Source organism: Diaphorina citri, unplaced genomic scaffold (assembly GCF_000475195.1).
Source record: "Diaphorina citri unplaced genomic scaffold, Diaci psyllid genome assembly version 1.1 scaffold1962, whole genome shotgun sequence".
Classification (NCBI taxonomy): Eukaryota; Metazoa; Arthropoda; class Insecta; order Hemiptera; family Psyllidae; genus Diaphorina; species Diaphorina citri.
Genome location: NW_007379388.1, coordinates 20,691 through 44,937, shown reverse-complemented (window position 1 = coordinate 44,937; position 24,247 = coordinate 20,691). Strand labels below are relative to the sequence as shown.

The 24,247-nt window shown below is 37.5% G+C and overlaps 3 protein-coding genes and 2 long non-coding RNA genes across 5 annotated transcripts in view; 4 read left to right on the top strand and 1 right to left on the bottom strand.

Annotated features, from left to right (window-relative positions):
- The first annotated feature begins 4,947 nt into the window (after positions 1-4,947).
- Positions 4,948-5,968, top strand: LOC113470958. The gene is made up of 2 exons (XR_003393832.1): positions 4,948-5,488; positions 5,779-5,968. It is a non-coding gene; the product is annotated as an uncharacterized LOC113470958 (long non-coding RNA).
- Positions 5,969-6,510: 542 nt separating this feature from the next.
- Positions 6,511-7,216, top strand: LOC113470959. Its single transcript, XR_003393833.1, has 2 exons — positions 6,511-6,695; positions 6,894-7,216. It is a non-coding gene; the product is annotated as an uncharacterized LOC113470959 (long non-coding RNA).
- Positions 7,217-8,358: 1,142 nt separating this feature from the next.
- Positions 8,359-9,422, bottom strand: LOC103517788 (charged multivesicular body protein 1b). Its single transcript, XM_008482832.3, has one exon. It carries the CDS (start codon positions 9,308-9,310, stop codon positions 8,720-8,722), a length of 591 nt encoding a protein of 196 aa, XP_008481054.1. The 5' UTR covers positions 9,311-9,422; the 3' UTR covers positions 8,359-8,719.
- Positions 9,423-9,776: 354 nt separating this feature from the next.
- LOC103517789 (uncharacterized protein At4g17910-like) lies at positions 9,777-11,412 on the top strand. The gene has a single exon (XM_017447582.2). The coding sequence runs from the start codon at positions 10,008-10,010 to the stop codon at positions 11,400-11,402; it is 1,395 nt and encodes a 464-aa protein (XP_017303071.1). The 5' UTR covers positions 9,777-10,007; the 3' UTR covers positions 11,403-11,412.
- A 1,468-nt stretch (positions 11,413-12,880) lies between these two features.
- The window catches only part of LOC113470961, a 16,750-nt gene continuing 5,383 nt past the window's right edge, over positions 12,881-24,247 (top strand). Inside the window, exons 1-3 of the mRNA XM_026829763.1 lie at positions 12,881-12,896; positions 15,018-15,151; positions 21,906-22,119. Of these exons, the coding sequence (XP_026685564.1) occupies positions 12,881-12,896; positions 15,018-15,151; positions 21,906-22,119 (364 nt within the window). The remainder of the gene's footprint in view (positions 12,897-15,017; positions 15,152-21,905; positions 22,120-24,247) is intronic.

Below are 24,247 nucleotides of genomic sequence, written 5' to 3'. Positions count from 1 at the left end.
TAATAATAATAATAATAATAATAATAATAATAATAATAATAATAATAATAATAATAATAATAATAATAATAATAATAATAGGTAATAATAATAAAATGATGAGAAAATTAAACTGAATAAACATGCAACGTGCATGCATATCCCCCCCTTAATATACACCACAATATCATCACATGAGAGAGAGAGAGAGAGAGAGTGGGAGAGAGAAAAAGCAAGAAAAAGAGAGACACAGAAAGGGTGGGGAAAGCAGCAAGAGAGGAAGAGAAAAATAGAATGAGAGAAAGAAGGAGACAGAGAGACGCGCAGGGATGAAGAGAGAGAGAGAGAGAGAGAGAGAAATGAAACGAAAGAAACACAGAGAAAGGGAGATAGAGAGAGAGAGAGAGAGAGTAGGAAAGAAACACAGAGAGAGAGAGAGAGAGAGAAGGAAAGAAGCAGAGAGAGAGAGAGAAAGACGCAGGGATGAAGAGAAAGGAAAGGGAGGGATGAAGGGAGAAAATAAAAACAGAATGAGAGAGAGAAATGGAGGGATGAAGAGATAAAGGGAAGGGACAAAAAAAGTGAGGTGGCGGGAAAAAAAACGTGCCAAGCGTAAAATGAGCTTGGGAAAATCCCTCGGAATAAGGGATCAGGGATAACCTTCTGACGAGACGAACATGCAGCATGAACCACCATGCATGTGGGACGAAGTTGCGCGACGGGGCGAAAGTACCTATCATAAATAAAAAAGTAAAAATCATAAACACATAAAAGATTGATGATAAATGAGAATTAATACTTGGGAAAATCCCTCGGAATAAGGGATCAGGGATAACCTTCTGACGAGACGAACATGCAGCATGAACCACCATGCATGTGGGACGAATTGGCGTGACGGGGCGAAAGTACCTATCATAAATAAAAAAGTAAAAATCATAAACATATAAAAAGATTGATGATAAATGAGAATTAATATGTAGTAAAGGACTCTCCCTCCTTTGAATAGACTCTCTGCTTTACCACAATTCATGATTTGATTGGGGCATTAAAAAAAAAAATAATAATAATAATAAAAAAGTAGAGGGAACTGTAACAACGGAGGTCTTATCGTCCCGAAATCGAAGAGAGAAGGAAGACAGGATAGGAGAAAGCCAGCCGTTCCGAGAACGAACCTTATCTATTTAGGATAAAGTTCGCCCCGGGTGGAGATCGAACCCTTGACCTATCGCTTAGAAGAGAGATGCTCTACCCTCCAAGCTGACGTGGCTGGCTTCAAATTTACTTAAATTGGTAGTGCGTCTGCCTTGTAAGCGCTAGGCCGCGGGTTTCCTATCCTGTCTTCCGCCCGGGGCGGATTTTATCCTGATGGGATAATGTTCGTTCTCGGAACGGCTGGCTTTCTCCTATCCTATCTTCCTTCGCTCTTAGATTTCGGGATGATAAGACCATAGCAGTTACTCCCTGTTTAACGTCCCCCAGCCAGACAATTAGTACCTACACTACCTTCCAAATTATCGAATAATAAGCTCATTTGCTCCTTCAGGGACGATTCACATATTATAAGCCTTGCTAATCTTTTTCCTTGCTTCCTATGTCTTCCTATATTAATAACATTATCATCTCTTTTCCTTACCATGGTCTGTCCTTGGCTATTTCCTTCTCTTCCTTCCTTCTTCCTTGCGTCTTCCTCTTCGCTCTTAGATTTCGGGATGATAAGACCATAGCAGTTACTCCCTGTTTAACGTCCCCCAGCCAGACAATTAGTACCTACACTACCTACCGAATTATCGAATAATAAGCTCAATTTCTCCTTCAGGGACGATTCACATATATTATAAGCCTTGCTAATCTTTTTCCTTGCTTCCTATGTCTTCCTATATTAATAACATTATCATCTCTTTTCCCTACCATGGTCTGTCCTTGGCTATTTCCTTCTCTTCCTTCCTTCTTCCTTGCGTCTTCCTTTTCTTGTTCCTCTTTCTTCCTTCCTTGCTTCCAATGTTAATAACACCATCATCTCTTTTCCTTACCATGGTCTGTCCTTATCTATTTCTTCCTTCTTTCCTTCCTTCTCTTCCTTTTCTCTTGTTCTTCTTCCTTATGTTCCTTACCATGGTCTGTCCTTAGCTATTTCTTCCTTCTTCCTTGCGTCTTCCTTTTCTTGTTCCTCCTTCTTCCTTCCTTGCTTCCTTCTCTTCCTTTTCTCTTGTTCTTCTTCCTTATCTATCTCTTCCTTCTCCTTCTTGTTTCTCGTGTTCTTCTTCCTTTTTCCTTCTCCCCCTAGCTATTTCTTCCTTCTTCCTTGCGTCTTCCTTTTCTTGTTCCTCCTTCTTCCTTCCTTGCTTCCTATGTCTTCCTATGTTAATAACATTATCATCTCTTTTCCTTACCATGGTCTGTCCTTGGCTATTTCTTCCTTCTTTCCTTCCTTCTCTTCCTTTTCTCTTGTTCTTCTTCCTTATCTATCTCTTTCTTTTCCTTCTTGTTTCTCGTGTTCTTCTTCCTTTTTCCTTCTCCCCCTTACCTCTTCCTTCTCTTGGCCTTCTTCCTTTATTCTCTTCTCCTCCAACGCTTAAAAGATAAATTGATGCATTGGGGCAAACATTTTGAATATGATGCGTCATCGATGTCAACTATAATCTCTTTCTTTTCCTTCTTGTTTCTCGTGTTCTTCTTCCTTTTTCCTTCTCCCCCTTACCTCTTCCTTCTCTTGGCCTTCTTCCTTTCTTCTCTTCTCCTCCAACGCTTAAAAGATAAATTGATGCATTGGGGCAAACATTTTGAATATGATGCGTCATTGATGTCAACGATCATGAAAAATATTGCAAAAAGTTCAAAAGGTCAAGTTCAAAACTTCAAAACTATGAAATTTTCAACAATAAAGAATTTATTATTATGAAAATGAATCTTTAAAAAGGTCAAAAATTCAATTTGCCTACTAATCAAAGGATTCAAAGGTTTAGAATAATAGTGACGTCAATGTACAAAAAATATTCTGTGCTATTTGAATTTGAATAGGATTTTTATCACCCCTGTAGTCAGATAGGTATCAAAAATGCTATCAAAAATGTATTTGGAAGTACATATGTAGGTAGTTATCATAAATTCATAATAGTTAAATAGGTACCAAATTCGAGGAAGGATTCTATTCATTCTACTTTATGGATGTGAAGCCGAAGTGGTGAAATTTTACTATCTACATACTATGTATTTACATTTTACTACTTTGTTTAAGAATTGGATCACAATACAACAATTTGATTTTGTTCCAGGTACAAGGATGATGAAGCATTCTACACCTTCAAGCCTGGAATTCGGCCTTCTAAGAGTACGTTCCCTGTAGATAATGTTATTGTACATGTAAGTACCGCTACATTTTCTTTTTGAGTACCAAGATGAGTGCATGTTTTTGCATATTTTGACAGTTTTCTGACGTATCTTTCTCTCTCTGTCTCGTTCCCTCTCCCTCTCTCTTTCTTCTCTTTCTTTCTCTCTCTAGCACGAGTTTTAAACATCAATTAATCACAAAAAAATTTCACGATTCAGAAGTCGTTTTGTCTTGAATTAATGCTGAAGAAAAGAAGAAATACAATTTTGCTGACGCACGGCAAAGTAGAATCATCACGATTGTTTTCAAGAGCGTCTCGCAGTCAGCATTCTGCAGACTCTGTGAGGTTTGAAACATTCGTATATTTAATTCGTGAGTTGTGAATAATTCCAATTGTTCCGAATTCCCGAGTAGGAAGCTATAGGTACTGAAGATGTGGGAAAAATACTGGGGGGGGGGAAATGGCACATCCACCAGTTTCTATAGTGTTTGGCACATTGCATACATACTGAGATACCAGGCGGTCATACAAATGATACGATTCACAAAAGATTTTTTTTTTTGAGGTTTGACAGAGGGAACTGTAACTGCTATGGTCTTATCGTCCCGAGAGAAGGAAGACAGGATAGGAGATAGCCAACCGTTCCGAGAACGAACATTATCCCAACAGGATGAAAAAAAAATGCATGTAATAGAAGAAGATTAACGGATTTCCATTCAATAAGCAAAGAAAGTAAAAAGGATTTTACCAACTCAATGTAGCGTAGGAGGAACATATTATATTTTCACTGCTCTAGTTGTAATCATTTTCCACAAGAATTTTTCCAGACCCAGCAAGCCTGTAAGCCATCAGTGCATCTCAAACTGTGGACCGCCTTAGGTGTTCCGCGAGATTTAGATACCTATTTATTTTATAGGAGAAAGATTAAAAAACTGATGAGACAAAGAATCGAACAGAGAACGGAGGCCAAATAAAAAAGGCCTGCGGCGGTATTAAAATAATATTTATGTTCACTCCTATACGACATTCGTGGGGGGTGGTGCCCGGCAAAATTGGAGTCTTCAAAAGTGGGCCTCGCTGGCAACAATTTTGAGAAGCACTGCGTGTAAGCTAACCGTGGGAATATAAACAAAGGGAAAATGATTACCTTACGTAGGTACCGATTGTATGTAAACAAGGGAAAAATTAATATCGTACCGTACCGTCCGTATGATATTTTATCACATGTAAACACTGTACGACATATTCGCATACGAAAGCTTCAGTGGGCCTCGCTGGCAACAATTTTGAGAAGCACTGCGTGTAAGCTAACCGTGGGAATATAAACAAAGGGAAAATGATTACCTTACGTACCGATTGTATGTAAACAAGGGAAAAATTAATATCGTACCGTACCGTCCGTATGCTATTTTACCGTATGTAAACACTGTACGACATATTCGCATACGAAAGCTTCAATTTTCTGAACCGATCTGCAGGTACCTTTTTTTCTGAGAAAGAGGGCAAGAAGAAAGAGAAAGAGCAATTGGGAGAGAGAGAGGAAAAAGAGAAGGGGAGGAGACGGATAAGTGAAGAATAAAGAGAGAGATGGATAGAAGGTTAGAGAGTCAGAGGAAGAGGGAGAAAGGTAAAAAAAAAAAAAAAAAAAAAAAAATCCATATCAAATTCAAACCAAGGTTTTTGATGTATCAGTATAATAATACTAAATACCTACAAAAATGGTATCTAGTATAAATATTTTCTACTCCAAATTTAGATCAGTGGAAATGGATTTTTCACATCTACTTTTATTTCCTCTAAAAATACACTTTTTAGCACAATTATTTTCTAGTTTAGCATAAATTCATAAAATAAATTACAATGAAAATTTGATTTTAAAGACATTGGCAGTTTTGCCATATTGAGGGTTAGTTTAATAATAATTCACCTCAGTATAAATTTAGTAGGTAGTTCTAATATTATGTGTAGTCTATTTATTCTATTGATCTCATTAGATTTAGTTAGTATTTATTTAAGTTTTTTTTTATTTACCTATTATTCTCAATACCACAATGGACAAACCTCATTTCTGAATCTCTGTGCAGTGGACTTGTAATGTAATTCTTAACCAATGACAGAGTGAGTGTAGTTTTAGCATTAAATAGGTACCACCTATTATTATCTTGTTTCCAAAAATGGAGGTTGTTCATGTTTATTTTCCTTTCTCAACAACTCAACACCTAACATTTGTTCATGTGTTCTATAATTTTGTTTGTATCTCTAATGCAGTTGCTATCAGTAGGTATACATTTTTTGTTTAATCTTTTCTCCATTTTCCTTTATTTGTTTGTAGTTTATTTAATGTACCTTCTATAATTATTCCTGTCCAAGAAAAATGTACTTGTTTTGAACATTAAAATTATTCTAAAATAAAAAAAAGGTAAAATAATAAAGGGTTTCCAGCATACTATGTTCATTACAGAAAATGGAGGTTGTTCATGTTTATTTTCCTTTCTCAACAACTCAACACCTAACATTTGTTCATGTGTTCTATAATTTTGTTTGTATCTCTCTAATGCAGTTGCTATCAGTAGGTATACATTTTTTGTTTAATCTTTTCTCCATTTTCCTTTATTTGTTTGTAGTTTATTTAATTTACCTTCTATAATTATTCCTGTCCAAGAAAAATGTACTTGTTTTGAACATTAAAATTATTCTAAAATAAAAAAGGTAAAATAATAAAGGGTTTCCAGCATACTATGTTCATTAGAGAATTACAGATGCAAATTAATGTGTGTTCCTTGTTTCATTTCCTACCTCTTACTCTTGGATTAATTTCTTTCTTAAGACTAAAAAGTAAAAATTAGCAAATCTACTATCAGAAGAAGGAGAAGGAAAAAGTTCTTTTTTTTATTATGGAAGGAAGCCCACAAGGCTACTGAATATCTGAGCATGGATAAGGATAGATAATGTTTGCTTGCTCTGCCATGCAAGGGTTTTCATGAAGTTCTTGTGAAAAAATAAAACCCTTCAAACTTGAAAAGTTTGAAAATGGAAAATCTGGTATCAGCCTTATCTTTTTTCTTGGGAGTGGGACCCTTGACTGTGCGAGGATAGTGATAAGTTTTTCAGGGAACGGGCCCCAGATCCAACGAAAAATCACATTAAAAAAATCGCCTTGTTTTTTTTTCTGCTCGTTATCAGCGTGTGACGTCACTTCCGACTGCGACTGATTCCAATTCCAACAACCAACAATAGTCGACTCGACTCAAGTTTTTCAAAAAAGAAATGAGTTATTACTTTCGAATAAAAATTTAATTAAACTTGTTTAATTAGTGCCAATAGACGTTAAGCTGTTTTAAAAGTCACATCATTTTATGAGGGCTTTCCCAGATTGATCTGTAACCAGTGAGTCCCTTTTTCATTGCGTATTTTTTTCTCTCATTTCTAGGTACTTGCACCTGAGAAGTGTCCTGTCACTCCTGTGTTTGTGCTACAAGAAAGCTAATGAAATTAACCTTGTTCAGTCAATTGAAACTTGCCCTAATGTATGCAGTGTGATAAGGTTTTAATTGTGTTTTCTTGTAACTTCCGTTGTAAAATTAGCATAACACCATGTGTAACAATATTTTGTCATATCTATACAAACCAGACAATATGTTAGGAGCACAGTCCTGCTCTGTTGGCAGTGATTTTTACTTATTTGTAAATTGATTCCTTTTGGGTAGCCTATTTGAATTTACCAATATTCCTCCATCATGTTCAACAATATGAAAAGTAAAATTCGGGAGAAGACAGGCACTGATATTCCAAAGTTTGTGCCAAATTCCAAACTCTCTCTCAGCTCATCAAGACAAGGATCAGAGACCAGCTTAAACAGTTTGTCATGTCCCATCACAGATGTCAATTCTAATTCAAGCTCAATCATTGTAAGTATTATGCAAGGATTTAAATCTAGATAGGATCCACACATGCCTGATTAGGTTCATAATAAGCTATTTTCCTTAATGTTTGATGTTTAGGAATCCTAGACGTTTCTTGACCTGACAGTGATTTCTCTATTTCCTTCAAATTTTGCTCAAGCTCAGAAAGCATTGAATAAGTATAGTCAAAGTCAGCACTACTCATTGTTGTTGTTTTAGCGGCTTTAGCTTTCAAATTATATTGAGGATAAAATTCCATACCTCGGCTGGGATTGAACCCACGCTCTCCTGTTTACCAGGCGAGCGCCTTGACCACTACGCCACCGAGGAGGATATTGCATAAGACAAAGGGGGAGAGAGTGGAAAAACCAAGGGAGGAAACTGCAATAGGAGGGGGAATCAAGGGAGAGAGAGCATCAGGATAGAAAATTCAAGAGGGAGAAAAGAGAAAGGATATTATGGTGAAAGGAGGGCGAGAAAGAGGTAAAACCGAGGAAGAAAGAGGGGAAAAAGAAGAGAGGAAAGGGAAAAAATAAGAAGGATGTGTTGGACGGTGGATGACAGGATGGAAGGAGGGGAGGATAGTGGAGGGCAAAGTAGAAATGGAAGAAAAAGGTCCCATCCACCTATCAGATCATTCACATTTTTTTTTTTTTTTTTTTTTTCAATGGTAAAATAATAATAAGATATAGAAAATAAATATGAAAGAGATATACATGACATAAAAAATAAATCTATTATTACAACTAAATACCTTAGTATACAATATGGAATAAAACAAAGGATAAATTATTTATATTAGGTTAATGTAGGTACTAACATAAATAGGTAGGTATTTTACTTCCATGAAGTAATCAAGTACCTAATACATACACAATTTATTATGGTTTCACCATCATTTTCATAATAAAAGACTCCGAGTAATTCAATGTCATTATCAGTAAACCTGTTTACCTTTTCTTGGGGGAAATATTAAATATAATTTATATTAGGTTAATGTAGGTACTAACATAAATAGGTAGGTATTTTACTTCCATGAAGTAATCAAGTACCTAATACATACACAATTATGGTTTCACCATCATTTTCATAATAAAAGACTCCGAGTACTTTAAAGTCATTATCAGTAAACCTGTTTACCTTTTCTTGGGGGGAAATATTAAATATATATTATATAAAAATGAGGGGCTGCATTATGGTATAAAATGAAATATTTTATATCAAGCATGCCAAGAGTTGTATGGATGTTAAGAGTTTGAAGCACTACCTGGTATATCAAACAACAAGAATGATTTCACTTATTTCAAAAATATGAACAGTGACCCATGACCAATTTGGTACAATATTCTTCAATCCCCGGTAGTTAGGACAAGAAGATGCATTATTTCAACAATTATGAAACAATATTTTTTGTAATATTACTTATATTTAATACGGTTTATTTGTTGCTTTAAAATAATTTTGAAGCATATTCTTATTACAATAGGAAATTTTAGGCATTGCGGAAACCTATTCAGCTTGTCGTAATCTAGCAAGTCTCTGGGATAACTCATCTTGCTCTTGTGACACTTGGCTTGAAGCTGCAATACTGTCTGGACCAGAGGGAAGTGCCATTGTAAGTTCTAATCCAGCTTCATCTGCAACTTGTTTCATCAAACTATCCACATCATTCTGTGGCACAGATGTGGTCACAGATTGAGACATAGTATTTTCCATGTAAGAGCTCTGTACATCCAAGTCTTCAAATTGCTCTTCAAATTTATCCATGAGACCAGAGATTTTTTCTAGGTTCATAGATTTCATAGCAGCATCCATGGCCTTGACCACTCCCGACATGGACTGTGTAACCTTACGAGTTGTGAGAGCAGTTTGCACACGACTGGCAACAGCATCTACTCTAGCACTCATTCTTAAATAATTGATGGATTGGTTCTTTTGTCTGATGGCGTTTTCAGCATGAATTCGAGCTACTTCTAAATTACCTTTCTGTATGGCCTTCTTTGTTTTCAATTTTTCAGCTTTCTCTTCTTTTTCACATCTTTTGGAATTCCTCTCCAATTCTTTTGCAGCAAATTTAAGATTAAACAAGTGATTTTCCATTGTCAGAGAATTCAATTGATATAAAATGTAACACCAAAGACACAACGAAATGATAACTGATGAAAAAAATCAAATCTGAGTCATTCCTCTATCCACTATCCACTCCAAACTGATCTGGTTTTTCCAAAATTTTAAAATTTCGCGGTAAAAAAACAGTTTATTTGCGGTTGAAAACTCACCGTTTTTAGGCGATTTTTTAGGATGATCAAATGATCAGCCAATGAAATCTATTTGTTTACACAATAATTTAATTTGATTGGTCCATGGAAATATCGCTGTTTACTTAAAAACATCAAACGGTGAGTTGGACAACGTTGACCGTAGTGTTAAAACTCTTTTTGCTTTTGAAACGAGATCAATTATTTTCAATTTTAAAAACCATGGAAATATCGCTGTTTACTTAAAAACATCAAACGGTGAGTTGGACAACGTTGACCGTAGTGTTAAAACTCTTTTTGCTTTTGAAAAGAGAAGAGATCAATTTTCAATTTTAAAAAATTGAAATTTAAAAGGTTTTCCACTTTTCCGGTTTCTTGTATTTTGTATTCTTCTGTTTGTGCATTTTCTGATTTACTAAGAGCATTTCAGTTGCATTGGTAAAGTAAATTACCTACAAGAAAAAACTTTCTTACCTGTGTTTGTGTTTTCTATTCATTAGTTTTCACATAAGCCATGGTAATCTAATTCTTTGAACACCATGGATTTTATACCAAACATTGGAATCAACAACAACTATAGATTTCTCCATGAGAAATTCATCTCCAATAATAATGGAACAACATTTGCTGAGAGTGTAACCATCCTAATGTCCCCCACATTACTGATTGTACCTTCACAGTTGATTGTATATACCTTGTTGAATCCATCAAATCCGAGGAAAAGTCCTGCATTTAATTACTTCCTTATCTACTTGGTAGAATTTGTTTGCATTGCTCTTCCAATGATAACTTTTACCACAATTTTCTCCAACTATTTTGCTTTCTACTTCATTTTAATGACTCTCCTACTGTTCATCATGTTATCTTTTACTTCAGTTATTGACGATGATAACATAGAGCGTGTTATTGCAATACCAAAGAGACCAACAATTACATATTTCAGATGTATTGTTAATATGGGTTCTGCTATTGCAATACTGGGAGTTGACTTTAAAATATTTCCAAGGCGATTTGCCAAAACAGAAACATTTGGATTTGGTGTAATGGATGCAGGTGTTGGTCTTTATATTGTTTCAAATGCATTGACTACCCCTGTTAACATTATGGACACTAATTCCATTAACATGAATAACTTTTACAAATCTATTAAACACACTGTTCCATTGATTGTGTTGGGAACAGCAAGAGTTATAGTTTTAGAATCATTAAACTACCAACAACATATCACAGAGTACGGAGTGCATTTGAATTTTTTCTTCATTCTTTCCATTATTAAATTTATTGTACCTCTTACATTACCATTTATGAAACCTTCATCTCTTTACTTTTATACTATAGCTCTGACTGTTATGCAACAGATGATCTTGATGTATAGAGCACAAGATTGGGTTTTATCAAATGCACTGAGAAACAATTTCCTGGATGCCAATAGGGAAGGAATTGTTTCCATCTTGGGATATCTATCATTGTATTTGGGCGGTGTTGCAATTGGATTGCAATTTCCAAACAAAAGAGGAGCAAAAGTAAGAGATAATATGGAATTTGTTCTCAAACTGGGTGCAGCTTCTGTAGTATTAGGCTTACTAACTGGTTACACCTATTCTGCATTTGGTATTTCCCGTAGATTAACCAACAGTTGTTATATTCTATTCATACTTCTTGTTAGTGTTTTAATACTAATCCTATGTCTTTTGTCAGAAGCTCTATTAATAAATTTTACCAAAAAAGCTAGCAATGTTCCAGAGATTTTTAAAGCTATAAATCAATATCCCTTATTGTTTTTTATTCTTGCTAACTTGTTAACTGGTATTGTTAATCTCAGTGTGAATGCTATTTACATTGGGCCTGTTACCAGCTTTTTGATTTTAATCTGTTACATGTTTACTCTTTGTTCTATAACTATAGGATTTTATGTTAGGACACGTAAAGATTAGACAATTTTATTTAAAAGAAGAAGAAGAAGAAGAAGAAGAAGAAGAAGAAGAAGAAGAAGAAGAAGAAGAAGAAGAAGAAGAAGAAGAAGATACTATTAAACATAAAGTAAATGAAAATCAAACGAAAAAAAAAAAATTAAGGGACTAATGGGTTAAGTTAAACGCATTGGATTAAACAATCTGATTAGTTAATGTTAAATTTAAAATAAAATCTAGCCAAAAGGGAATTAGTCCACTTCTTAGGAGTCATGGCCATAAGAAAACAACAGTTGAGTTCAAAATTCAAAACTCACATTGTTCTTTCATTTCAACCACTTTCAACTTCTATCTCTGACGTAGCTTTTCTCACACCCTATACCAACTTTCTACAGTTTTTCCCTCACCCTACAACAACTTTCCACAGTTTTCCCCTCACCCTATACCAACTTTCCCCAGTTTTTCCGAAGAAGAAGAAGAAGAAGAAGAAGAAGAAGAAGAAGAAGAAGAAGAAGAAGAAGAAGAAGAAGAAGGATGAGGAGGAGGAGAAGGAAAACAAATGTAAAAAAAAACAAGGTGAAGAAGATGAAAACAAAGAGGAAGAAGAAGAAGGAGAATAGGTAGAAAAAGAAGAAGAAGGATGAGGAGGAAGAGGAAAAAGAGGAGGAGGAGAAGGAAAACAATGTAAAAAAAACAAGGTGAAGAAGATGAAGACAAAGAGGAGAAGAAGGAGAATAGGTAGAAGAAGAAGAAGAAGAAGAAGAAGAAGAAGAAGAAGAAGAAGAAGAAAATAACAAGAGACAAGGAATAACAGAAAGAAAAATAAGGAAGAATGTAGAGAAAGGAGGACGAAAGGAAAAAGAGAAAGAGAAGGGCAAAGAGAAAGCTAAAAAAAGGTAAAAGGGGAGAGACAGAAGTTTTATGAATAGAGATTTTTACAACGAGATTAAAAATGAAATAATAATGTGCTATGGTTTTCAGGATTCCAGACAGGGAGGGATAGGGTTAAGCCTGATACACACTGGAATCATTCTGTTATTCATAAAATTATGTTTCACCTGTTGCACAACTGTTACAAAAAGGTAAAAGGGGAGAGACAGAAGTTTTATGAATAGAGATTTTTACAACGAGATTAAAAATGAAATAATAATGTGCTATGGTTTTTCAGGATTCCAGACAGGGAGGTATAGGGTTAAGCCTGATACACACTGGAATCATTATGTTATTCATAAAATTATGTTTCACCTGTTGCACAACTGTTGAAATAAATGTTTAGAGTCAAAATTTAAATTTAGTGCGTTACGAAGAAAATATCAAATATGGAAACGAAAGCATATGAAGCAAAACATAAAAATCTAGGTAATAAAATTGTGAAATTTTTTCCATTTTTATCGGAAAAAAAGGGAGAAAGAGATAGGGAGAGAGAGAGAGAGAGAGAGAGAGAGAGAGAGAGAGAGAAAGAGAGAAAGAGAAAGAGACAAAAAGAAAGAAAAAGAAAAAAAATGTTGACCCAGTCAGGTGAGTAAAAAAAAGTTGCTGGATTGTTGCACAAACACTTCTGGATTGTTAAGAAACAATGTTTCTGATGAAAATGTTGCTGGTGTGTACTAGGTTTTAGGTGGTGAAAAAGAAGGGTTGTTAGGGTTAGGTGTAGGATTGGTGAGGGGCAGGAAGGTGGTAGGGTTCGCGAAGGGGTAGAGGAGTGTTGAAACTTTTCAAGTTTTAGTAAAGAGAGTTGTTACTAGTGAGAAGTGGTTCTCAAAACCGTATTCAATGTTAGAAGATTCTTTTTCTTTTTCTACGTGAACAGCAACAACTGAGGTCTTATCGTCCCGAAATCAAAGAGATAAAAGGACAGGATAGAAGAGAACCAGCTGTTAGGTGTAGGATTGGTGAGGGGCAGGAAGGTGGTAGGGTTCGCGAAGGGGTAGAGGAGTGTTGAAACTTTTCAAGTTTTAGTAAAGAGAGTTGTTACTAGTGAGAAGCGGTTCTCAAAACTTGGATTTGGAATTAGAATTGGTGGTTCTTAGCCTTCAATCAGAGATTCGACCAATTGCAGCTTTCTTCTTCTTCTTCTTCTTCTTCCTCTTCTTATTCTTCTCCTTCTCCTTCTTCTTCTCCTCCTTTTTCTCCTTATTCCTCTCCTTATTCTTCTTCTTCTCCTCCTTCTTCCTCTTCTTCTCCTTCTTCCTCTTCTTATTCTTCTTCTCCTCCTAGTTCTTCCTCTTCTTATTCTTCTTCTTTTTCGTCTTCTTCTTCTCCTTCTCCTTATTCTTCTTCCTCTTCTTATTCTCCTTCTTAAAGGGAGGGGAAAGGGAAGAAAGGGGGAGGGGGAAATGGAGGGGGAAATGGAGGGGGAAAGGGAAGAGAAAGTGGAGGGGCTATTATCGGATTAAGGATGTTTAAAAGGGACTTAGCGAATTTCATATAGCGTGGCTCTTCATAATATTAAGTCGTTCCAGATTACAGGGTACGCTGAAATCTTGTAATTTCCTTTCGGAAACGGATACGGAAAACTGAACACTCGTGGTAAGTTAGGAGAAAGCTAGCCAAAAGAAGGGGGACAGGACAGAAGATAGCCAGCCTTTCTGAGAACGAATCTTATCTGTTTAGAATAAAAATAGCGCTTATAAGGCAGGCACGCTATCCTTCAGGCTATAACTAGGCTGCCTAATATTATACGGGCCTCTTACGCTCAGACAGTCTGACTGCAGACCTAGTTCGGAAGCTATTTCTGAGCGTGAGTGACCGGCATCACACTAATTAATTAAGGAGCTCTCCGCCCGCCAAGTCAAGAAAGTTTGACCGTAAACAATTATATTACTCTAGCTGTTTTCCACCAGAGTTCCTGGGATTGGACCAAATTTGGTTCTGAAAGTTTTTTACTATTTTCTGATGTTGCACCCTGAATGTTTTTCCTGTGGGTTTTCTTAAAACCTTCCTAGCTGCTTTTCCTACTTCCTCCTCAGCCTTAACCTTGTATTTTATCAACACAAATCTATACTTAGGATAGTTAGGCCTAACTACTTATGTTGTCACTTATGTATACAGGATGTATACGTCTCTACATATGTATTTGATCCTTACATTATGCAGCTGAAGACTATGGTCGCTACAAACATCACAGACTTTTTAGACATTAATTCAACGTCAACGTTCTGTCATTTTTTCAACGAATGAAAAGAACTCCAAGTTTCAAGTTGAGGATCTTGAATCTGTGTAGTATGTCTGTGTTTTTCATATATTTGGTGACAGGAGTCACAGGATTATTTAAGCGATTTCCTTTTGAAAACTGTTTTTCCTTTTGCGATTTCCTTTTGGAATCTTCGATGGTTGGGAATGCGCCATCTTGGATTTCCTATGTTTTAGTTCAGGCTCTACCACAGTGTGTTTTTCTGTGTGAGAGGGGAAATCGTCTCAGTTCCCCAAAGGAAAGTGTTACTCAATGTACCTATTCGTCTCCGGCTGAAATTTTCGTTCTTGTAGGGCAGAGGTTCTCAAAAGACCTGACAGGTACGGCTGAAAAGGTCTACCTGATATCTAATGAGCACAAACACTATGGCCTGGGTCTCTCTGTAAAACGGCGGTATAGTGGTAAGTTAGATAACTTATTAAAGTTTTCTCATTATCTGATTTCAGCCGTTCCGAAAGTGCCACCCCGGATCTCAGGCACGGCCAAAGTATACCATGTGGGGGACGACATCAGTTTGAACTGTAGTTCCAGCCCTAGTCATCCCCCAGCCAAACTGAGGTGGTTCATCAATGATGAAGAGGTAGGTGATTAATATTTGCCTAATTGATTGATTGACTGATTGGTTGTTTGTTTGATTGATTGGTAGGTTCACTATTAATGAATTTATTTAATTTTGACATCCTTTGTAAATACTAGGTATTTTACTTAATTTACCTATTTATGAAAATGGACACTTACGAGTTGGTTATTTATCCCGACTCGGAGTTTCGTCTATTTCATAGACATTTTCAAGGGAAAAATAGTGGTTGGTAGGTTGTTTTGTTGATTGATCCATAATCTTGATGAATTGGTTGTTTGCTTTGTTTGATGAATTGGTTGTTTGCTTATTTGATTGATTTGTTGGTCGATCCCTACATTATCATTCTTTTCTCTCCAATTTCGAGACGATAAGACCTTAGCAGTTACATTTCCCTCATAAAAAAAGTCGAAACTTGGTTTTTGGTCGCGACAATAGCTCTCTCTCTCTCTCTACCTCTACCTCTCTCTCTCTACCTCTCTAGTTGTTAGTTAGAGTACTAGCCAGGAAATCTTAATGGTGTCTTGATGTCTTCCAGAGTTTGTATTATTCCCTAGGGAACGGGATAGTTAGAGGATGGCGGAAGTGTCTACGTACTATCCCATTCTTCTTCTTCTCCTTTCTTCCTCATATCTCTTCCACTCTTCCTTCCCTATTATTTCTTCTAATTCTCCTCTTCTCTCCTTCTCTCTCTCTCTTCTCCTCCCCTACCCCTCTCCTTCATCCCATCTTTCTCTTCTCTCCTTCTCTCTCTCTCTCTTCTCGAGTATTCTTTCTTCTCTTCGACCTTTCCCCGTCCTCCTCTTCCTCTCTCTCTCGCCCTCTCTTCTTCTCTCTCTCTTACCATCACTCGGTTATAACAAAAGTTCTGATAGTTTTTGTTTCCTCTCTCTCTCTCTCTCTCTTTCCCTCCCCCTGACAAACTTTTTGCTGGCCAGATCAACACAGGAGAGAGAGAGAGAGATTTTATGACGTGTCCCAACCGTACCTTGAAACCAAGATTCTCAAAACTTGGATTTGGAATTAGAATTGGTGGTTCTTAGCCTTCAATCAGAGACTCGACCAATTGCAGCTTTCTTCTTCTTCTCCTTCTTCCTCTTCTTATTCTTCTCCTTCTTCTCCTCCTTTTTCTCCTTATTCTTCTTCATCTCCTTCTTCCTCTTCTTATTCTTCTCCTTCTCCTTCTTCTCCTCCTTTTTCTCCTTATTCTTCTTCTCCTTCTTCCTCTTCTTCTTCTCCTTCTTCCTCTTCTTATTCTTCTTCTTCTCCTCCTCCTTCTTCCTCCTCTTCTTCTCCTTCTTCCTCTTCTTATACTTCTTCGTCTTCTTTTTCGTCTTCTTCCTTTTCTTCTTCTTCTCCTTCTTCCTCTTCTTATTCTTCTCCTTTGACCCATCATCTATATAAGTGTTGCGTCTCTTATCGTCCATCTCGTGAGGTTCATACTACGGGATGAGCATACTACGACACAGACCATATGCGTCTCATGTAGCAGGTTTGTTTCATTCCTACGAATGAAGAAAAACAGCGGTCATAAAAAAAAATCTCTGACACATGTTTGAGAACAGCTCAAAGAAAACCACCCCGAAATATATTTCACCCCTAGTGGAGTGAGTAGGGTAATTATAAATATTAAATTTTATGGCAGAGGGTACGAGTGTTCATAAATTCACAATAATTAGGAAATGTGTGAAAACACATCCATTAATTTGGGTTGAGAGTGTTTGTACAACCGTGTTGCATTCATGTAAATCGAGGGGAATGTTTTGGAGGTAGGGGAACATGGGGCAAAACGGTACCCCGCCCTTTTTAGGAGCTAGGAAGCTAAATATTAAATTTTATGGCAGAGGGTACGAGTGTTCATAAATTCACAATAATTAGGAAATGTGTGAAAACACATCCATTAATTTGGGCTGAGAGTTTTTGTACAACCGTGTTGCATTCATGTAAATCGAGGGGAATGTTTTGGAGGTAGGGGAACACAGGGCAAAACGGTACATCGGGGCAAAACAATAACCCGCCCTTTTTAGGAGCCAGGAAGCGCTGAGCTCTCTGGGATGGACTAGGAACTATTCCTGCAAGTGTTATCTTTGTTTTGATCTGTGGTTGAGTCTTTTATCTTTTGTTTTCGAAGAGTACGGAGGTTTTTTCAATTTCACGAGTGCTTGATGCAATGCCTGACGCTTTGGGGCAAAATGGATTTATACCGTCTGGGGCAGAATGGTACCCTATACCTTAATTGGAGAGGGTGCTCCAGGGGTCCATTTTGCCCCAAGGTGTTTTGCGTGTATAAGGTATAGGACCATTTTACCCCAGCCTTGGGGCAAAACGGTCTTTTTTGGTAACCTCATAAAAATATTTTTAGTTTTTTTTTTTTCCAGTAATACATATTATTATATCGTTATTGTCTGATCTAATTTGTTGCCAAAATACCTAATACTTTATTTTGTTACAAAATTACATATCGGTGTGACTTTTATTTTTTTTAGTTTGGACCTCATAAGCACTAGAGGTGCCATTTTGCCCCGTGTTCACCTAAAGGGGGGAAATTTTCCGGAGGTGGAGGAATGAAAAGGGGAATTTTTTCCCAGGGGAACAACAACAACAACAACAACAACAACAACAACAACAACAACAACAACAACAACAACAACAACAACAACAACTTTTGTGGGTATCACAGCATTGCTAAAGGTAGAAAAACACTACCGTCACGTCACGTGAAGTCACGGGGAGTCAGAAAGATGTAGTTCAAAGTTTTCCAACAAAGGTGCGTTTTCACCAACGAGACCTCTGTCGCGCGTGACCTGTTTTCACTTGCAACATTTGTCGCGCGGCGTGACCTTAAAATTTTATTAAAATTAAAGCACTCTCACTCATAATAAGGAACAAACTAAAATGAAGAGTCGCGCGACACGTTTCCACTGGCATTGCTACGCGACATTCCTTTGATCCGGACCGACTTTCATCGGATAGACATCGCATGGTCGCACGACTTTTTTTCGTGTCGCGCGACACGTTTCCACTATTCGACTTTTGTCGCGCGACAAAAGTCGCGTTGGTGAAAACGCACCTTAATGTTGTAGGTGATTTCGTTCAGGAGAGTCACACTACTATCACGTCACGTGACGTGCTAACATACATAGTAGGCTGTAGGCTTGTAGGTTGTCCTCTTGAATTCATTATAACTAATTTTCGAGAGTGATTATCCTAAGCCACTATGATATCGAGCAGAGAGCATACCTGAAGGCGCTAAACATGTATAGAGCATATTTGTAGCCACCAACTTCATGAAATGCATATTTGTAGCCGCTAACTACATGAAATGCATATTTGTAGTGGCTAACTACATGAATACATGAAATGAAAAGAGCATATTATACTGCAGTCTCTAAACATAGGTATGACATTTGACGACAATATACTGACGGGAACTTCATTTTTCCAATATGTATTTATTACCACGAGGCAATATTGTGTTCTGTTATTATTTGTTCACCACAGGCTAAAATGCGAACTAGGTATGTAGGTACCTAGCAGGATCGTATTCAGAATTTCCCAGAGGACCCCCTTAGAGGGGGACACAATATTCTTAACAGTAGCTTTTATGGGGGGATGCTCCAAATTTTAGACGGATATTTTTTAGGGGTTTTGATAGAGGGGACTGTAACTCGTAAGGTCTTATCGTCCCGAAATCGAAGAGAGAAGGAAGACAGGATAGGAGAAAGCCAGAACGAACATTATCCGCTCAAGAAGGGAATGAAACAACTTTTAACAATTAAATAATCTTTTAGTTTTGAACGAAACATGTCAAAATTTGCGGCAAATGTCAAAGTGGCAGAAGCTCTACCTTCGAACAGCTTAACTCCACAAATAGCCCACTCTGAGGCTTAGGTGTAGGGCAACTGCCCCAAAAGATGGGTTAAACTTATACAAATCTACGAATCTTCCAAGCTAACATAGGTTGTCCTCTTGAACTCATTATAACATTTATAACTCATCTTTGAGAGTGATTATCCTTAGCCACTAAATATGACCTAGAGCAAAGAGCATATCTATAGGCATTAAACATGCACAGAGCATATTTATTTTGTAGACGCTATAAATACATGAAATGCATATTTGTAGTCGCTAACTACATGAAATGCAAAGAGCATATCCTGCAGTCTCTAAACATATGACATTTGACGACAATATACTGACGGGAACCTCATTTTTCCAATATGTATCACCACGAGGCAATATTGTGTTCTGTTATTATTTGTTCACCACAGGCTAAAATGCGAACTAGGTATGTAGCTAGCAGGATTGTATTCAGAATTTCACAAAGGACTCCCTTAGAGGGGGACACAATATTCTTAACAGTAGCTTTTATGGGGGGATGCTCCAAATTTTAGACGGATATTTTTTAGGGGTTTTGATAGAGGGGACTGTAACTCGTAAGGATTTATCGTCCCGCAATCGAAGAGAGAAGGAAGACAGGATAGGAGAAAGCCAGAACGAACATTATCCGCTCAGGAAGGGAATGAAAGCCTCGGCCTAGCGCTTACAAAGCAGATGGTAGTTTTTAGGATAAGATATAGAGAGCGGGCTAAATACGGCCCTGCTAGGTAGATACGTACATACAAAGGTAGCTAGGTGAGTAAATAGGTATGTAGTAGGTACCTACCTATAGTGAAAATAGTTTCACGCATCATGCTTCAAGTATTTTTCCTATTTTTCCATAATTTATCCTGTCCCCCCCCCCGTCCCCCCACCCCTCAATATAATTTGTACCTATTTTCAGACTGCCTAATCTTTTTATTGTTTTAGGGCAGTGGTTCTCAAACTTTTTTTTGGCCGCGGAGCACCAAGCAACTGCTGTAAACTCTACGGAGCACCCCCCCCCAACCCTTTAGGAATTTTTAAAAACTATTCGGAATGATTCGGAAATGTTCATTAGCGTACGGTCCGTACGGCTTGTTCCAATACTTCTCTCCCTTCTTCTCCACCCTTACTCTCTCTCTCCCATCCCTCGTCTCTTTCTCTCCCTCCTTCCTTTTCTCTTTCCATCCCATTCTTCTTTTTTCCTTTTCTCTCTCTCTCTCCCTCCCCCATATCAATAATAATAGTGCTTATTTATATTGCCTAAGGTAAAACGCTGACCCACGCGTGATCACGACACGACACGATTTTTTTTTTTTTCGAACGGACAAGTGGATATGGATTAGGATAAGACGCTGACACACGCGTGATAGATATCCGGATAAAATACAGACCAAACGACTTTGGTATGTGCGGATGAATTTTCCGGCCCCATTCAGGCTCGCTGCGGTTGATATGAGGAGGTGGGTAGCTTATCACCAAATGGAGGGTAATCTCCATCGCTAAAAACTTCAGCACTCTTAGCAGTCGTAAAGTGACATTAAAAAAAAAGAGAAGAAAACAATTAGTGAATACCTACCTATTATAATTTATAGGTAGGTAGGTAGGTAGTTAAAAATAATGGAGCAGTTGCAAATGGGTAAAAATTATAAATAAATGGTCGATTCCTATGTAAAAAGTTGGGAAAAATCCAAATCTGAGGTCAAAACTCCAAAAAAAAAATAACTGTAAAAGGTCGAAAATTCAATTTTTTATTTTCCGTTCTAATGAAAGAGTTCAAATATGTGTGAAGTCAGACTTTACGCAGTTGTTTTTTTCGTCCGTTAGGTAGCGCCACTATGCAAGCGCGCTAGCGGAGGCGCAGAAAGAACTGCGCACAAACACATTAATGCGTTGCCTGCGAGGGAGCTTTGACGGGACATTTGATGTGACGTCATCGCCTACGGGAGCGTATGCCGTGACGTCAAAGTTCACGATTTACCGGCATTTTTTGGACATTTGATGTGACGTCATCGCCAACGGGAGCGTATGCCGTGACGTCAAAGTTCACGATTTACCGGTATTTTTTAAATCGATTTATGTCGGTGAGGAGAAAGAAGAGGCGGAAGTGAAGGAGGAGAAGGAATAGAAAGAAAAGCGAGGAAAAAAGAGATAATAGTGAGGAGAACGAGAAGAAGGAGGAGGAGGAGAAAAAGAAAGAAGACAGAGGAAGTGGAGGAGGAGAAGAAGGAGGAAGAGAAGAACTGGAGTTGTAGATTTGAAATTTAAAACCGTTTTTCCACCATCATTCAGTTCTTATATTCTCTTTCAATTTAGAGAAAAAATTTCCATGAGAGAGAGAGAGAAAAAAAAAGCTGAAGATGAAGACAAAAGCGCCAGCAAAGAAAATTATAATAAAAAATGTGGAAAAAGAAAGTAATGTATGCAAAGAAATGTATATTTTCAGCTGCCAAAGTATACGTAATATTTCAGAATCGTAGAATTTCAACACAATTCAGTTGTAGGTACATAGGAATCTTATATAAGTATATAGGAATCCCTCAGAAGTACATAAGAGTCCTACATAAGTATGTACATAGACGAGAAGAATAACGAAGAGGGAAGGAATACAGGATAGGAGAAAGCCAGCCGTTCCGAGAACGAACATTATCTGTTTAGGATAAAATCCGCCCGGGCGGGAATCGAACCCACGACCTAGAGCTTAGAAAACGCCCTACCCTCTTCCTCTTTTTTTTTCAAATTATACCTACGTAAATGTTAAATTGATCTCAAGAACATAAACCTGGACCCCTGACAAATGGAGTCTGCCTGAAGAAGTATGATGACACATGTGTTCCAAATTTCCAATTGGTTCACTAGAGTCACTAGACCCCAAATTATCCCTCTCTGTTCCCAGATTTTGCCGGAGAGCGAAAAGTATTTGCCGACCCGAGCCGACCCTTTTCTCAAGGCCACCTGGACCGAGCTCGAATTCCGAGCAGAGCCGCGGCATTTCCGCAACGGCCAGATCAAGATCAAATGTCAGGCCACCATAATGGCGGCTCAGGGGAAAATGGGCGCGAGGTATCAGAGTATGCCGTTCCGCCATTCTAACTCGTCGTTCCTTCTGGGTAAGTCCTTACCTACAGAGTAGTGAGTACATAAGTCTAAGTATAAGTAGGCTTGCCAAATATCCAAAATGTCGATTCGGGACGCGAATCCCTTTGAATTTATTTCAAAACTTAAATTTCCCTTACCAATAAGTAATCGTATTGACTAAATTATTAGAGTAATAATGGGGGATGGGTTGGGTGTACCTCTCTTTAGGCTACCGACTTCTATCTCCTGTGGTACAAATACAAGAATACTAATATTCAAATATGCTATTACGCTTATTACATTTAGCTCCCTTCCCTGTCTTCCCCTCCTTCTTCCAGAATAATTCCTCTCTATTTAAATGGAATTTATGTTCTTCTATTTGAGACACCACTTGAGGTACACCACTAATTTCGTCTCTATCTTTTACTCCCCCTACCCTTTTAAATTTATCTCCGTTTCTACCTCTTTCTTCCTTTCTAAGAATTTCTCTATACATATGTGTCTCTCCTGCTTTTCCTTATCGTCCTGTCTCTATTTCTAATTCCCTATCTCGCTCATACATACTTTTGCTATTCTCCTTCTAGCTATTTCTTGATTATGAACGAGTTTATAATTTAGCTTTGGTTTCTCTTGATTCATTTTATCTGCAGCTTCAGTTTTAATAAGATATTTTAAGCGCTTAAGAAATTGCGCACTAAAAGAGGGAGGTAGTCACAAAAGCTGCACCTCCTACTTACACTTACTACTACCTTCAAGGGTATATTAAATGGAGCAGTTGCAAATGGGTAAACATTATAAATAAATGGTCGATTCATATGTAAAAAGTTGGGAAAAATCCAAATCTGAGGTCAAAACTCCGAAAAAATAGAAAGTAATAACTATAAAAGGTCGAAAATTCAATTTCCATTTTCCGTTCTAATGAAAGAATTCAAATGTGTGTGACGTCAGACTTTACGCAGTTGTTTTTTTCGTCCGTTAGGTAGCGCCACTATGCAAGCGCGCTAGCGGAGGAGCAGAAAGAACTGCACAGAAACGTATGCGCACAAACACATTAATGCGTTGCCTGCGAGGGAGCTTTGATCGGGACATTTGATGTGACGTCATCGCCAACGGGAGCGTATGCCGTGACGTCAAAGTTCACGATTTACCGGTATTTTTTAAATCGATTTATGTCGGTATCTAGAAGACGTAGAAGAAAAAGAAAAATTCCGTTGGTCCTCATTTTTCCTGCTCTATGACTTTGAAACATCACCCAAGTAAGCGCAACTGATCTATTATGTATAAAAAATGGGTAGACAGGTACCTACGTCAACTTACCTATATAATTAAAGCAAATAATGCCAGCAAACATTATTTCTCATTAATTATTTCAAAAACTCCGAACTCCACACATGGCTTTGTTCTTGCTTAGAGCGAAAAAAAAACAAATACAAAAATAAATTAAAAAGTATTAAATTTGAAATAACGTCGCCGGGAAAACCAAAGTTAAAAAAAGTACCCTGGTCTCCTGTGGAAGTTCGGGGAATTTTTATTACCTATACAAATGTCGGAGAAGACTAGTTGCGAACGAATCGTCCAGGAGAAGGCCAGATCGAAAAAAGTGAAGAATCATAGAACTTCCCTAGTTATCGGTCAAACTGTTGTCATAATGGGACATTTTAGTCTTGTACCCTGGTCTCCTGTGGAAGTTCGGGGAATTTTTATTACCTATACAAATGTCGGAGAAGACTAGTTGCGAACGAATCGTCCAGGAGAGGGCCAGATCGAAAAAAGTGAAGAATCATATAACTTTCCTAGTTGTTGGTCAAACTCTTGTCATAATGGGACGTTTTAGTCTTAAACATACCTACCTAGTCGACGGCTGTAGATCGATGTGAATCGACATTCATCGACGATGTCGACTGAACTGTCCGACGGCTATTTTTAAACGCACCTTTAGCCAGTTTAAATAATTTTTTGGGGAAGTCTACTTTTTTCTGTTTATTTAGTCAGTAGGGTTGAAAGCCGTGAGAAATGTTCTGTAGGTACCTATAAGAGTAAAGGGACATTTCAGTCCCATTTGCGATGGTCAGTTTTTACTGCCAAAACAAGCTTTTAACACTTTTTTTTCACTCTCGCAACAACCCAGCAGTATGCCAGAAGGTCGTTCTAGTCGCAATT